This window comes from Labeo rohita, chromosome 1 (assembly GCF_022985175.1).
Source record: "Labeo rohita strain BAU-BD-2019 chromosome 1, IGBB_LRoh.1.0, whole genome shotgun sequence".
Taxonomy (NCBI): Eukaryota; Metazoa; Chordata; class Actinopteri; order Cypriniformes; family Cyprinidae; genus Labeo; species Labeo rohita.
This window is the reverse complement of record NC_066869.1, coordinates 41,229,229-41,246,049: the sequence shown is the minus strand read 5'-3', so window position 1 is coordinate 41,246,049 and position 16,821 is coordinate 41,229,229. Positions and strand designations below refer to the sequence as shown.

The following is a 16,821-nucleotide window of genomic DNA, read 5'->3' as shown; positions in this document are numbered from 1 at the left end:
GAAAATATAAAATATTTTGTATTAAGATATTTTTTGTGTGTATGAAAATTAAAGACATAAATATTACCACTGTAACCTGTAGTGGATAATTATCGTTCGTTTCTGTGTTTTGATCCTGAGATTCAATACTCTTTCAGAAGGTGTGTAATAGCGCCCCCTACCGTATAACAGTTTAATAAGTAGTCTACTTCCAGAATGAAAATTTCATGGTAATTTACTCACCCCCATGTCATCCAAGATGTTTATGTCTGTCTTTCTTCACTCGCAAATAAATTAAGTTTTTTGAGGAAACCATTCCAGAAATTTTGGACTTCAATGGTGGCCAACGGGTTAAAGGTCCAAATTGCAGTTTCAATGCCGCTCTAAACGATCCCAGCCAAAGAATAAGGGTCTTATCTAGTGCAACGATAAGCCATTTTCTTTACAAAATAAAAATAAAAATGTATATACTTTTTTAAAATACAAATGATCTTCCTGCACCGCGTGTCCGCGACTTCATGCATTACATAATCACATTAGAAAGGTCAAGCACGGTTAGTTCTTCATTTATGTACTCCGGTTCAAAAAGGTAGAATAGGGTGAAAAACTCCACCAACATTTTCTCCTCGAACTTCAAAATCATCCAACATCGTTGTTTTACCTTTTTTTTGGAAGGGACGTTTGACTTTCTTTGCGTGTTCGCTTTGTAAACACTGGTGACTAACGTAACGTGTAAAGTCGAGCTAGTGCAAGATGAGCATTGGTGGTTAAAAAGTATGTACGTTTGTGTTTTTTTCTTAGAAAATGACTGATGAATGTATGAAGCCTTTGTAGTGCACATGCTGGTCACACATGCCATTTTTTCTCCTACACCATATTTGCATGGACCAGCAGGTGTCTCTGGTGTGCTTTTTTAAGCCTCAAGAAATGAACCACTTTTCAACACATCTTGGCTGGAGAGCTTCACGAAGCTTCATCTCGCCACTACTAAGGTAAACATAGTCTGCATCTTTTTGTCAAACAAGGCAAACAACTTCGTCCACTTTATTCGACTTGCCTTTTGGTCTTCTCGAAGGTCCTGGCTGCAGCCTGCAGAACGGGGTGGAGCTGCATGTGGGGCAGGGCTACATGTGTCGCCCCGCCCACAAATTATATCATTGGTCAGCAGGATTTTATTTCCACTCGTTTGTCGCTGCGTTGGTGAGTAGTTGAGCTACGAGTTTTGTCTTATTTGATTAGTTGTAATGTTTGATTACAACATTGCGTTCATTATGTCACTAATGAGCAATTGTAAAGGAGATGTGAAGTAGTTAAAATAAGACTGCCCTCGTGTGTGTGTGTGTGTGTGTGTGTGTGTGTATTATTACATGTTAAATGTATGTGGTAACAACGGAAGACACAACAGGTGGGCCTCTGCTAATAAAACAGTTATGTTAAACTGCTGTTTTGTATGACCAATAAAATGAAATACTCAAACTGCATTATCTTCATGTTCTTTGAGTTTATTCCTCTTCATATGTTGTTTAGTCCAACGCTTTTGGACTTCCAACTTTCTTTAACATGAGGTAATCTCTATATTTTATCTCTACATGTACACACAATTTATTGTGAAAGGTTTTGTTATCAGAACAAAGCAATAGCTGTCATATAGTTATAAAAATGGCACTTTATCAATTCATAATTCTAAGACAACATTTTCAAAGAAACTTTAAGTGTTGAGTTGGTGACAAAAAAAATACATTAAATACAAGTAAATGCGTAAATAAAAATAAAAACCCATAAATAACTGTAATATACAGTTCTTAATGCACAAAGATATGACAGGTCGAAAGCAGGAAGTGGATGCTTGCTTAGAAATAATAATGAAATTTTGCCCAAACATAATGTATTATGTTTGGTATAGATTAATATAACGTGTAGATAATTAACGAATTCATAATATATTGTTTATTTTTGTATGTAAGTTAATATCACGAATGATATTCTATATATATATATATATATATATATATAGCTTCAGCTGTGCTCTTAACCGCATTTCCTGTTTACAGAGGTGTCTACGTCATTACATGTCATTAGCCAACTGGACCATTTATTAATATCACATGTAGATAATTAACGAATTTATAATATATTGTTTAATATTTTATATGTAACAGATATTTAATATCACGAATGAATCGTAGCTTGAACTATGCTCGTAACCGCATTTCCTGTTTACGGAGTTGACTACGCCATTACATGTCATTAGCCATTTGTGGGCGGGGCGATGCGTGTAGCCCCGCCCCCACGTGCAGCCCCGCCCCGTTCTGCAGCTGCAGCCGGGTATACTTGCTTCTCGATGCTTCTTCCTGTTTCAGAGTTAATGATAATGTAGTCTCGCGTAGCCAGACCTTCAGACTGACGGCTTAGCCAACGTTCCGTGGGCGTGACGTCTGAGGCTGAGACTAATGATAATGTGACGTCTTTGGACACGGCTGTGGCTTCCGACGCCACCTGAAGCAGGCTGCTGCGAGTAAACTGAAAATTAAAGTACTTGACGCTTGAACTTGAGCGCGTTTGAACCACAAGGAGGACATTTTTGTGGAACAATGTCTAGAGCGCTAAACAATCTGTGTGAGTGCTTTCTGCCGTACAGATCGGGTGCGCGGCGGAGAAGCCGTGAGATTGATGCCATGCTGAAACGAGACCGGCGAGAGCCGATGGTCATCTTACTGACAGGCTCGCAGTACGCCGGAACAACAAATGTCCTCAGACAAATGCGTCTTATTAACGGACCAGTGTTCAACCACAAAGAGCTGCTTGAATTCAGAGAAGCAATTTATAACAACATCATAGAGGTGGGTTATAACTAGCAAGAGAAAGGTGAAACATTATACGTGGATTAGATTTCTGAAAAATATTCGATTGTTACATTTTGAAACTGTGGGAATCCACATCTGAGGAATTCAAACTCCTGAATACCCTTACCAAAAAGAAGTATACTTCAAGTTTATTTTATTAAGTATACTTCAGTAAAGTTCAAGTATATTATGTAGTAAGTATACAAATAACAGTGTACAAGTAGTATACTTTTAAGTGTACTATTTTAATACTCCTTGGGACTAAATTGGCCCACTTTCTAGTATATAAAAGTATACGTCTAAATATACTTTAAGTATAACAGTAGTAAACAGTAGTTTTCAGTTTGTACTGCGAGTATACTAAAAGTGAACTTATAGATATACTGATAGTTTACTAATTAAATACTTTTTTTATGCATTTTAGTACACGAGTCTCAGTAAACTACTACTTTAGTAGTTTTATAGTGCAAGTTTACTCATACTCACTTTTTTCTGAACTTTAAATCATACTTTAAGCATACTACTATGTCTATATTTAGGTATTAATTTGTATATATTTTCTTTTATGAATATCTGAACATACAAATCATTATAAATAACTTATTCTAATATGTAGGAAATGTTGTCTTTTTCTTTAAAGAGCATTTTACAAAACTAGGACAGGAAGTGGATATAAGTGGTTGAAAAGTATCTAGGCCTCAAAACTAGATACACAACCCTCAAGAACGGTGGCAATCAGCAAATATTAAAAAGATGAGATCTTTCCGTCACAGTACAACAAATAACTAACAATAATGACAGAACGACAACAAAAAAGTTTAAATGAAGTCAACAAACAGCAAAACAATAATCCTATAACAGTAACTGGATCATTTATTTATGCTGCAATGCATGCTGGGAACATACAAAGCCTTAAAATTTCAACAGCACAGACAACTGTGTTTGACAATTTGGGACAACATTTGGGGTAATTTTGTTGGTCTGACAAGGGTTTTTATATAGTTTCAAGAAAATAGCATTTTTTAGTATTTGTGACAAAATGTTTCATAAAATAGAAAATATGTATTTGCATGTTTTACAGTGTGGAAGCATCTGTTTTGGTTTCTTCACTTGTGTTTTGGAAATTCTGTACAGAAGATGTGTAATAGCATCTCGTGTATAAAAATGATAACACAGATTCTCAGAGCACAAGTATAGCTCTGATAGTATATTTGTATAGTATATTTAGTGTAAGTATATTTAGATTTTTTCTAAGTATAAGTCAAGTATACTTAAATGTCATTTTAAGTATATTTCTGATAAGTATATAAAGCACATTTCTGAGAAGTACATAAAAGGTAGACTGAAAGTATACTTTCCTGTTTTTAGTTTAAAAGAAGTACACTAATAGCACACCTGAATTAACTTCTTTTTCGTAAGGGTAGCTTGAATTACCCGCGTGTAACAATTTTGTGTGTTGCACCAGACTAATGTACAGCTACACTATTACACATAGCAGGTCTCAACAACCAGCAGTGAGGCATTTGATTCATCCTGGAGACTCGAATCTTTCAGTTCGATTCAACAAAAGACACCTGCTGAATTCAATGATTCTTTTTTTTCGAGGGGCTACATTACACCAGTGATTGGCAAGCAATACATTCAAATTTTTGAATCTTATTTAAGCAATTGAAAATGTATTTATTGGTTTTTGACCAATTGACTAGACCTAACTAGGCCTAATTTAAAATAGAAGAAAAAATTAAAAGTAGGCCTACGTCAAAATTCCTTGACTGATCAACAACTTTTGTCTTTGAAACAAGAGGCAAGTGCACTCAAGGTTAAATAAAATGACAAAATGTTTATTTATTAAAAATCAACTGCAAATTTTTCATTAAAGAGAATTCCACCTGAGGAAACTTGTACTTCTGTACTGTAAGTCACTTTGGCTTTTTAAATGATTAAATGTTGTAAATGTAATAGTACCACAGTATTTTAGGAATGCAATACCATAGTACTTGAATACGGTAATCATTCCGTACTTTAATGCCATATATCAAATCTGAGACAATCACTGTTTCATGGCTACAGAGATTATGTTATGATAAACCGAACTGAAATGTCTCTTTCTTTTTGTTTTATAGGGTATGCTAGTTTTGATTCAAGAAAGAAATAAGTTGGGCATTCCTTTGCAAAACTCACCCAATGAGAAGCATGAAATGTTATTTAGTTCTTATCATTGGCTTATGAAGTTGGAGCCCTGTACATTTCAGCCTTATGTTGAAGCTATTGATTCTCTCTGGAAGGATTCTGGGATTCAGGAAGCTCATCGAAGGAGGAGCAACTTTGAGTTTGTATGTGTTTTACTGAGCGTTTCTAATTGCAACTGTCTATGACACAAACAGAGGTGTTTTGCAGAACATTAACACTGCTGTTTTCCATACATACAACCAAACCATACCAACAGTCACCATTGGGCTTCAGAAATCTATGAAATTTGGGAGCTATTCGGCAAATGGCTGGATTCACATTGAAAAATGAACCATTTTTCTCCATTGTACTGTAGAATATTATCAATCACTTTGAATATAGCCCTCAAGTGTTATTAACTCGTTTTTTAACTTGACCCGGTCACTATATGCCTTAATTGTAGGGAGAACAACAAAATGAATATTTTGCCTATAATTATTGCTCAGTGAAAGAAACTGCTTCAGTGAGAGCATTGTAAGAGCGCTATATAAAATACACAATCATCTTTTCTGTTTTTTTGTTTTTTGTTTGTTTGTTTGTTTTTGGCAGTATGAATCAGTAAAGTACTACTTTGACAACATTCATCGTATTGGCAAACTGGTGAGTAGTTGAGTAAATGATAAGTATTTGCTGAGTGATGTGAAATGCTAGCACATATTTTGCTTAAGTAATGGGACATATACTTTACGGTTATTACATATGGATGCTTTTCACAGTTTATGATTTAGACAGTGGAAGTAAGCAACAGCATGATAAAGTTCTTTAGAGGTAAATGGATGACCATAGCAAATATTCAATTTTTAATTAATGCCAAGGTGAAATAAAACAAACTATAGTTAAATGTGTACGTTAGATTAAAAAAAAAAAAAAAAATCTGCATTACTTTTTGTGAATAGGTTTATTTGTGCAACTGACCAATCAAACATCACATGATGCATGGGAACAAGTTATTTCTTTTTCATTGATTCACTGACACATTTTCTGTATTTGCAGAACTACTTACCACACAATCAGGACGTTATTTATACACGAAACAGGACAACATTTGAAGAAAGGTATTTAGTGCTCCGTGATAGCCCTTTCTTGTTAGCAGAACCCTTTATCTGGAAAGCTGTTTTGCGGCGTAGGCTCCATCTATACAAAATCCAGATGCCACTCCTCTTTATCATTGGATGCAGTGATTATGACCGAACCGGTCATGAGGACAACTGCCTGGTTGCATCGTTGAATGATTTTGAGCTCCTCTGCAATCACAAGAGCTTCCTCAACAGCACCATCATCATCTTCTTTAACAAAATGGATCTGCTGACAGAAAAAGTACAGACTGCAGATATCCGGAAGCATTTTCCTGAGTTCCAAGGTGATCCCCAAAAGCTGGAGGATGTGCAGGAATTCTTGATTCAAAGCTTTCAAAAGAGGAAATGGAATAACAGCAGGCAGATTTTCTATCACATGACCACTGCTGTGGACACAGAGAATATTCAGACTGTCTTCAACACTGTTAAGAACACAGTAATGGACAGGAACCTCAAAGAAATTCCATTCCTGTAAGTTTTTAAGCTCCTCACCATGGCTGATAAACTGCAGATCAGGGAAAGGTGAACACACAACAATCCACCTCTTAATGGCCTGAAATGTTTTCTTCATAACCTTGGAAATCACAGAAAGCTTAAAGTAAATAAGGGGTTTCAACAACCAATCAGCTTTGAAGGGAAAAAAATCTGAAACAGCTAATGTTAGTAACATGCAGTACACAAATACTGTGCAATGGGAATAAGCCTGAAAATGGCCTTTGACTCCACTGATTGTTTCCTATGGTTAATGCGTGATTACCAACAGGAAATTGTAGACACTGGGAGTTATGTAGCATTCATGAAAACCCTTGGACAAAAGGTCTTCGAGCATTTCGCACCTTTTTCATCAAGCTTCCTTCGGCTTGATGAAAGTGGCTTTTGGCAACAGGATATGATTTTTCCATACCAGCTGGACCCAACATGTGTCAGTACATCATTTGAACAGTTAACTGATTTTCAGCAAAGGAAAAAAAGCAGGTTGAACATTAAAGATTAAAAGCTTTAATTGCATTTATTTAATTATGAATGAATAAGGGACATGTTATAGCCCATTTAACTTTAAAGGTAATTAAAAAGATGATAAAAAATACATCATTCTTGTTTTAAAAACCACCAAACAGCTTTTTAAGCCTAATCCATATACCCAATCCATATCTATAACTGTACATCAGTTCATATACAGAGAAAAAACAGTTGCAACATTGTTTGACCTGATCAACTAGAAACAGGACAAATAAACCAAAAAGCCATCTTGCATTAAAAGAGGTTTAAAGGGTCAAGAATCTAGGTTAGGATCATAAAAAAATGAGTCTGGGTTTACCATACAATAAAAGTTTCAATCTGGCTTCAAATAAATGTTTAAATATGTAAACAAACTGCTTTTGTACCATTACAGAATGATGGAATTTGCAAAGTTACTGTTATTTTTAGCACAAACGTTGTGAGAATGCAACCTCAACCTGCCTGTTTGTCAACTTTGTGTATCCTTAATATCTACTAAGTCAAAGACTGTGAATGCGAAAAATGAGAATATACCAATATACCAACTTTCTGGGATAAACAGCAAAAGACACACACACACACACACAGTATTTTTGCATGTGGCCTTGAAGTAATCCAGGGGCCAAAAAAAACATTCTATTATTTATTAGTTGGTATAGGCTAATATAACATGTATGTCATGCTTTATCTTATTCGTTTTTGTTAATAAACATTGTCATTGTAGCCTGTTTTATTGTCGTTGTGCTTTTAATAAAGAATAGGCTACCAATGAATCCATCTTGTGTTTTAGTCTTAAAAAGTGAAAGGTGTATAATGTAAGCAGGGTTAACCACATTCGTTAACCATATAACTATAAACTATGATAAAAGTTAATCCGCATGCAGTGATTAAAGTTGTAGCCAAAAAAACGACCAATTTATGTGCTCCTGCAGCCAACTGAGAAAGTTAATCGCAAATGAATCGATCTGTGGAAAGAATGACTCTAGAGCCCTGGTCAGCCTGCGTCTGATTCTGAAGCAGTGGCGGCAATAATTAAGGAGCGGCTGCCAGCCCGCCACTACTTAGGCTAATTATGTACATAGCAGAAACCCTGATTAATCCTCAGTTTTACCAATGTTTGTCACCTTTCGTAGGAACAGTGAGGGGGACGGATCGGGTCACTATGAATCTGGGGGTCATGTTCCCCCCGTCCCTAGTGCCATCTGCACCCCTGAAGTAACGCAAAAGCAGAAAGAGCGATCACTGATACTGATTTTTTTTAAACAGTAATATGTAATCACTCATCCAGAAGTATCTCAGGTTTGTCGTATTCAAATAATCAAAAGTCTGTTTCATAAAGACGGTACAGTTTTCTCCTGTCAGCTACTGAAATGTTTGCAAACCATTCTTGCTCCCAATCTAAAGCTGTCTTCTCTTACCCTGGGGGAAAGTGGATGTAATTATCCAGCCCAAGAATCTTCAACAAATGTTCTGTATCCTCATGAAGAGTTTCCAGTTTCCCAATAAAGTCATACTCAATTTGGCATGGATGGCAGAGTCTGTACATCTGCTGCCAGTGCTCATTGAATGGCGTCACCTCTTCAGTCCGTGGATCTAACAGGTACTTAATAAAGTGAGTAAAGGACAATCTAATACCTTTAGCAAAGGCCTCTTTAACGAAGTAAGGGGGGTTTGAAATATTAGCATAACGGCGAAGCATTACAGAGCCATACATGTTGTAGAAATACTCATCTGGCTTAACAAACTTGTCTCGAAAAGCAGAAATAAGTCGTACAAAAGGATCCTGTACAAAAAGGAACTTTGTGTAATTCTTCAGTTTGTGATGCATCAAAGGACGCAAGTACCGTCCAAAACACATCCAAAGCTTGTTTAACGTCTTATGCGACGTAGAATTATGGATCATCCTTAATGGTATGTCAAGAGGATCCAGATACGGCGCTCCATCAGGTGCCTTCAGGTTCTTGCTGAGCACAATCATGACTCCAGTTGGTTGCATGCTACCTTCGGCATAAAACAGTAAATAACACCATGGCGATCATCCACAATGAGATGGTTAAGGGCATTGTTTGGAATCTGGTCAAATGTGATTGATTTCTCTTTAAAATTCAGGCTGATATTACCCACTTTATTGCCCACCGTATTGTACATTTCACAAAGTTCCATATGAAGACTCTTGATTTATATCTTTTGTTAGAAGTGCAGGACTCCTTAACACTCTAAACTCACACACTGTGTGAAGGTAGCATAAATACTCTGCCTTGACAGACTACATTTTTTTTAATTATATTGATTATGAGCCTGCTGGATTGCGGTTGGATGAGCCTTACTTGCTTTTCTAGATCTAAAATTATAATATTATTAAACAGATCTGATGGTTGACTTCTGAAACCCAGAGTAAACGACTCCCCCCACGCGTTCTCCTAAAGGCTTAATTTACATAGCATAGCCTACATTAAACAATTCATTAAACAAATCATGAAACTTGCAGAATTTAACAGCAGTTTATTATTACTGTTTTTTAATTGCATGTTTTTAAGGCCCTATGAAATATGTTTTATTATTTTTCTCAAATTCAGTTTTGTTTGTGAATCTCTTTTTTCCATTAATTTTCTGGAATCTATTTAAATCGTTACATTACATTTTAATAATCAAAAGCATGTCTAATGAATGAAGGATAATCAGATTTTATAAAGAATTAATTTATTATAGGATATATATGTTTTTTTGTTTTGTTTTGTTTTTTTTTTTCCAGAAATACTGTGCTGTGTATTTACAATTGTCTGGTAAATAAATTCTGGTAGATATTTTTTCCTGGTAAATATTCGTTAAACATTGTTTTAATAATATTTTGATTATTTTTTTTTTCCATTAATTTTCTGGAATCTATTTAAATCGTTGCATTACATTTTAATAATCAAAAGCATGTCTCATGAATTTATAAAGGATTATTAGATTTTTTAAAGAATTAATTTATTATAGGATATTTATTTATTTATTTTTTTCAGAAATACTGTTGTGTATTTACAATTGTCTGGTAAATAAATTCTGGTAGATTTTTTTTCTTTTTTTTTCTGGTAAATATTCCTTAAACATTGTTTTTAATAATATTTTGATTATTAAAAATAGTACTATCTTTACATTAAGTAATATATTAATATATTTCTGACTGTCAGGTTAAACCGAACTTTTATTTTGACGGGTTGCTGTGAAGACCTTTAGGGTCACAGACATGCAGAAGTACCGGTACTAGTAAAATGTGGAATCATACTGTTTTTAAAAGCAGGGTATCGCAATACTTTTTAAGTACCGGTATATCGTGCAACACTAGTGGTGACGTGTCTTGTGGATTCTGGGTCCTCTTCTCCCTGGCGTGACCCTTTCTGTTCCTGTTTGCATTTAGGTTTGATTGGATTTTGCTGACAGCATAACTATGTGAATAGCTTAAGGCTAATATGCACTATTTACAGTTTAATTATAGTGGAGGGTGGCGGGTGGAATGTTCGTGTCGGAATGCGTTTTCAGTTATGTCGGTATTAGAGGGTGACACGATAGTGGATTTTCAAACCTCTCCCATCCCATCCCAATCCCACGAAAAAAACTGGGAGAAAATCCCATCCTGTCCCAATCCCGGAAGAATGACTCCCATTCCCTCACACTCCCTTATATTGTGTTTTTTTTTTCGGCGGAATCTATCAGTTATAGTAAAAATGCAGTACAGATCACAGTATGCCCACATTAGTTGAAAAAAACAAAAAATGTATTTTTTTTTTTATTATTGAACTGAAAGCCAGTTTAAGCAGATGCATAGTGTGCATTGCACACGCATTAAATTTCATGTAAATCATCTATGCAAACACATTTCCTATTTGAATTAGATCATTTGAAAGTAGACATTTCACTCTCTATAGATATATTTTTCAAGTATTCATGGGTTTCAGTCACATGACTTTTTTTGTCACGGCTGCCATCTTTAGGACCTTGCGTAGCCTCTCGTTGGTGATCGGAAACCAAAATAACAATTCACCTACCTAACGAAAACCCTTTTTTTTTTTTTAAATAGATACATTAGGATTAGATCCTTATTTACTGTCAAGCGAACTGCTGACTCCACTAAAGTCTAGACACAATCCCTACACTCTGGCCAGTTTCAGGAATTCTCACCTACCAGAGACTTGCCCATCTGCCGCACCCAGCCTGGATGTCTGTGTACTCAGTGCCAGATTCTGGACCAAATCAATCTGAGACAGCCGTAACTTACCGACACTGCCGCATCCATCCAAACCGGAACCGGCCCCTTGCGCAGCACGTCAGACTTAGGCTGTTCATTAATGAATGAGTTCATTAGTATTTTATTTAAAATTGATAACGTTACCTAGCCAAAACGTTTACTTTCATTTTAATTATATAGATTAGAATACATAAATAACATGACTTAACAAATCTGTAAACATCTCATCATTATGAAAGCTATTTTAAAGTCCATTAAAGAACTCAAGTTGATCAAGCTGGCATGAGTAACATTTATTTACACAACAATTTATCTACAAAAGCATGTAATTACAGCAAAAAAAAAAACAGCAGTTTTAAGTGTAGATAAAATATTTAACACATTTTGCAAAATTACCCATGCATTTACTTAAATGAATGAGGCATTTATATACACTTGGACTGTAACATTTAATAAATAATGGTTAGTACGTAAAAATAGTAAAATGTATTTTGAAAAACACATTGGTAAATGGCAAAGTTTTGAAATTAAACATCTGTACTTCTGATAAATTGCCAGTACTCAGCCAAAGCGTCAGTGTCTCGGTGATTAGAAATGACACTATATAAATCACACTATCAGAAGGGGTCACCTCATCTCGACAATTCATGTGAATGAATGCAACCGGAGTTGGTCTACCTCAGGTGCCTACCTCGGTTGTCACCCGATCTCACGAAAGTGCGTATTTGGTGTAGGCCACTATTTATACGCAGAAATTGACTTCAAATGATTTGGTGTATGATACACAATGGGTAGGATTAGGGGTGTGGGGTAGATGCGTATAATACGCACGCGAAAACTGCGTATTATGCACGTCAAACACATGCATATCATATGCACACACCAAAGTCAATTTCAGCGTATGAATAGCACGCCAAATAGAAACAGAAAATCGTGCTATTGATACGCATTTTCACGAGACCGGGCTTTCGAATTAGTACATTATAGGCTAACTAAAGCAATACCTTAAAAATGAAAAGAATCAGGTTGTTGTGATCACATAATTTTAAACTGCTAAACCCCTGGAAAGTCCAAGGATCCAGTAAGCGAAAGCATTCAAACAGTAAGTTCAAAACAGCGCTAATGCAGAGAATAGTGACTTGTCACAGATCAAAAACATCTCGATGATTTATAAGCTTTAGGTGGAGCATAACAAAAATCTTCTGGCAAATCAGCAGTCTCGCACGTGAAATTAACATTTTGCAAGTTTCTTCGTAAACTCACTAAAGTAAAATACTAAAATGTAAAAACGCATCTATGCTTATGTGAAATATTTAATCAAAATGAACCCATACATCCGCATCTCTTGGTAAATAATCCATTGCTATTGCTGATATCACAGCCCACAGCACAACAGAGAGACACAATTGCAATCCTTTCATGTTTGGTATCATTCTAAAGGTCTTTGTGCGATTGGTAAAATGGTCTCAATTTCACAGCAATCACTTATATTATGAGGAAGATTGAAAACTTTTGTAGAATTGTGTTTTGCTTTTATAGGGGTGTGTTTTTCCCTTAGGGTTGGGTGAGAATCTCCAGCCAGGTGTGGCCCTGGGTTGCGAGATCTCCTGACAAACCAAAAGGTCTTTATGTTTTTACAACTGATTGGAAGATTTGTTTGTTCTGGTGTGGGCATACAAGCGAAGTGACAAAACACTACTTTGGGATTCTGTATGCAGAAGAGCCCCCACACTGTGTGTGAGAGTCTCTGGAGCTTTGCATCCAAGTCTCTCACATGCTGCTGTGTATCACGTGGAGCATGTGGAGGCTGATGCTACCTCAAATCTAGGATAGAGCAAACTGAAGGCTCATGACTGAATGGAGCAGTAGGCACATCATCTGAGACCTCCTAATTTCTATCTATCAATGATGTTAGCAAGCTGTACGGGAGAAGACTAAGCAAACTACACCTTTTGTAAAAAGCGAGCAGTAGACGGCTGGCAAAAAGTTATCGCGCTCATAATCGAATGCGATTCATCTGCAGTTATGAGCGTGATTTTGCGTAGCTTGTCAGTGATTTACTGCTCTGTGTATTAATTGCTGATGATGGAGATTTACTACTAATCAAAGTACCGGCTTTACTGACTAAACGCGCCTGACAATCGCATGCGATTTATCGTGCAGCCCTAAATCCTGATAAATTAAGTGAAATTTACAGAAGTGCTGTGAAAAGACCAAACATGCATTAAACCTTCAACCAGGCCACTGGACTGGTGGATGGATCCTTACAAGCGGCCATGTAAAGTTGCTACTATATACATTTTTCAAAGAAAAGCCATATCTGAGGTTGATGAGCATTTTGATGTCCTGCCTGATGTACTGTATTACCACATAGACCAGCCGTTAATGATCTGTCGAACGAACTTGCGTGGGATTCCCAAAAAAATGTCAGCCTCTAGTCAGTATCCACAATAAATCTCTCTATCACTTTTGCGGTAAATATATTTAGTGTATTGTTTATAGTTAAGGCGCTGTTAGAAGGGTGAGAATTCCGGCTGGTAGATTGAGCTGCGGCATCTGTTGTGAGTAACCATAAAGCTTCACGTGTGGTGTTTGTCAAACCCAAGTTAGTATGCCTCTTTATCTTTCTCATTTTGGGGTCAATAGATTTAGTTTAATGCTTTTATTCTTTTTGTATTAGGAGTGAGATGGAACATTGCAATTCCTAAGCCTTATTCCTAGTTGACAACGCTACATGTGACGCTGCTGCAATTTTGCTTATGGGCATTGAGGCTTCTTCGCTTTCGACTCGGGCTGGTAGCTACGATCTTTGTGCCTGTTAGGACTTTGCCATTTTTATTTTGATTGTTTTCAAGTATAGTTTTTGTTTCTATTTATTTATTTATTTTTGTATTGGACTGTCCTCTTTTTTTGTGCTGTGCATTTTATTGTGATGCTCTAGGTGTTTCTGTTGTTCATTTAATTTCTGGCTTTGTTAATTCGGTGCATTTAGGCACTGGTATCGGCTCTGTTGCATACATGGCTGTGAGAAGACCTGAGTGTTCTATATACCATTGAGCCTGCAAAACTCTCTGCTTTGTTTTTTTTTTTCTTATAATTATTTAGTGTGGATTGTGTAAACTTCATTTGTTATCTTTGGTGTGTTTGTGTGTATTGCTTGTTTTCTTTGTCATCAGGAGCCGGGCGCGGTGCAGAACAGGGGAGGCTAGCTGTGTTCGTTCGGGGTGTGTGCTTTACAGAGTGTGGGTGTGCCAACACAACTTCTTTGCAGTGGATGCATGGTGTTTGATTTGGTGTGATTTGGGTGGGTTTTGGATGACTTCCTGAGCTGCAGCTGGCCTGCCTTGTTCCTGCTAGGCCTGGCCCCAGAGAAGCGTTCTTATAAAATAATTATTGTTTATTGTTTGTGCATTTCATAGGAGAGAGTATTTTATTGTTGACCTTTTTAATAATAAAATATATATTTTGTATTGGTACCCACATCTCACTTGATTTCTGATTCCTTGGCCTAAACTGGTAAAACTTACCTGTGTGTCTTTATTGGGAGTATTTTCCTGGCGCCCCACCAGGGTGGTGTAGTCGGATCAAATTAATTTGCAAGTTATTGTCCTTTGGGATTTAATTCTGCCACATTTTGGCGTAGTCAACTGGGCAAGTATGGAGGATGAGATGCAGGGAGTTGCGAGAATTGGTATCACAGTTAAGGACGGACAATGACACTTATTTAAAGGATATTTCAAATATGCAGAGTGGTCTGGCTTGATATCTAGACTGATTTTAGGTATTTATGTAACATATGATATAAGATGTGTATGATTTGGTGTATGATATAATTTACGCCTTATAAGGCATTGCAGCACCTGGTTTTGGCCTGTTTATTTTGTTGGTGGGGCAGGATAAGTGACTTTTATTTGTTGGCCTGGTTGGGTTGTGGTTATTAGACTAATGAGGGGAACACAGTCTATTTAAGGACCCTTAATTATTTTGACGGGTGGTGATGTGTCTTGTGGATTCTGGGTCCTCCTCTCCCTGGCGTGTCCCTATCCGTTCCCGCTTCTGTTTGCATTCAGGTTTGATTGGATTCTGCTGACGGCATAACTATGTGAATAGCTTAAGGCTAATATGCACTAATTACAGTTTAATTATAGTGGAGTTAGGGTCTTGGTTGATTTAATTAGTTTACAAAAGCGCAATGTTTCTTTGTTTTTCTGAGTGCACACAAATAAACGTAGAGTCTTTACAGATTCGAAAGATGCCTATTACTCTATTACTAAAACTGACTATTTGTTAAATCGTGATCTGTCTCATTTGTTTGTCTAATAAAGTGCAGACGATGTATGAAAGTGCACAAGTTAGGCTACACTGTAATTTAAACTCGGCAGACTGGACGGTAAAGCAAAGGCAGACTATCGTATAACTCCAGGGCAGCGCAGTAATATTGCTGAACGGCTAAACAAATGCAGAGCACTGTAACTCAATTTGAGCATTCCAAAACAAAGTCAAAGAGTGGTAACTGATGTTATACTGTGTTCTGCCTTGGTTTGTCCTTGGCTTTTCTCATGGCAGCACTGCTGTCACTACTGTCAAGTTACGCTGGCGTGGTTTTAGCAACCAGGCACCTCAGCTTCACCCATGTCTCGCCTTTTTGCCCATTTTCGATTATCCGGGAGTGACATGCGGTGACACGCTGCCAAGATGGCGGCGATCAGCTCTGCCCACTTTAGGTTTCAAAAATGCTCTTCAGAAACCTACGAGTGAAATCCCGGACACTACGTCCATGTTTTTTACAGTCTATGATTATTCACGTGACCCAAGTGCATCCTTGTTTAGTCTCTAATCGGACAGTCTTTAGTGGGTCAGATTATAGATATCGCTGACCGTCAACCGAAGACTCAACAGCAAGGATGCATAGATTTATGGGCGTGCCAACACAGATCAACGTTGTGGGTCTGCGCATGTGCAGAACCTGTTAGCAGCATATTTTGATGGGTAGCATGAATCGACAGAACACCGGCAAATCATTCTATGGCAGTGGTTCTTAATCCTGGTCCTGGGGGTCCACTGCTCTGCACATTTTGCATGTCTCCCTTATTTAACACACCTGATTGAGATCATCAGCTCATTAGTTCAGTTCATGGATCTCTCTCCTAATGAGTTGATGATCTCAATCAGGTGTGTTAAATATGGGAGACATGCAAAATATGCAGAGCAGTGGACTCCTAGGACCAGTATTGAGAACCACTGTTCTGTGGTGAAGAGCTACTAAAAGCCAACCTTTTTTTTAAGCATAAATATTATTTAGGCCTATTTGCTTATTGTTACATTTTAAGGTAGTAAGTGGTGTTAAAAATTGCTGTTCTAGGGTGCTTTTCCTGTACAACGACGTACCTCGCTGATTAACCTCCATAGTACCATGCATTGTTGTGGAAACAAACTAGTCACGACTGTTTCCTGAACACGGTCGCCT

The 16,821-nt window shown here is 37.0% G+C and overlaps 1 protein-coding gene and 1 pseudogene across 2 annotated transcripts; one reads left to right on the top strand and one right to left on the bottom strand.

Annotated features, from left to right (window-relative positions):
• The first annotated feature begins 2,378 nt into the window (after positions 1 to 2,378).
• On the top strand, positions 2,379 to 7,921 carry LOC127171961 (guanine nucleotide-binding protein subunit alpha-12-like). Of its 2 annotated transcripts, XM_051120954.1 has the most exons (5): positions 2,379 to 2,819; positions 4,946 to 5,155; positions 5,601 to 5,651; positions 6,045 to 6,106; positions 6,179 to 7,921. In XM_051120954.1, exons 1-5 carry the CDS (start codon positions 2,571 to 2,573, stop codon positions 6,600 to 6,602), a joined length of 996 nt encoding a protein of 331 aa, XP_050976911.1. In that variant the 5' UTR covers positions 2,379 to 2,570; the 3' UTR covers positions 6,603 to 7,921. The 2 variants fall into 2 exon arrangements, with proteins under 2 accessions (XP_050976911.1, XP_050976902.1); XM_051120945.1 differs by having other exon boundaries at positions 6,045 to 7,921.
• Positions 7,922 to 8,402: 481 nt separating this feature from the next.
• Positions 8,403 to 9,274, bottom strand: LOC127166592 (carbohydrate sulfotransferase 12-like; annotated as a pseudogene).
• Positions 9,275 to 16,821: the final 7,547 nt, after the last annotated feature.

Coding starts and splice junctions, on each gene's coding strand:
- LOC127171961 (XM_051120945.1), top strand. CDS start 2,571: ATGTCTAGAGCGCTAAACAATCTGTGTGAGTGCTTTCTGCCGTACAGA. Junction 2,820..4,945: donor TTTATAACAACATCATAGAG/GTGGGTTATAAC, acceptor TTTGTTTTATAG/GGTATGCTAGTTTTGATTCA. Junction 5,156..5,600: donor GGAGGAGCAACTTTGAGTTT/GTATGTGTTTTA, acceptor TGTTTTTGGCAG/TATGAATCAGTAAAGTACTA.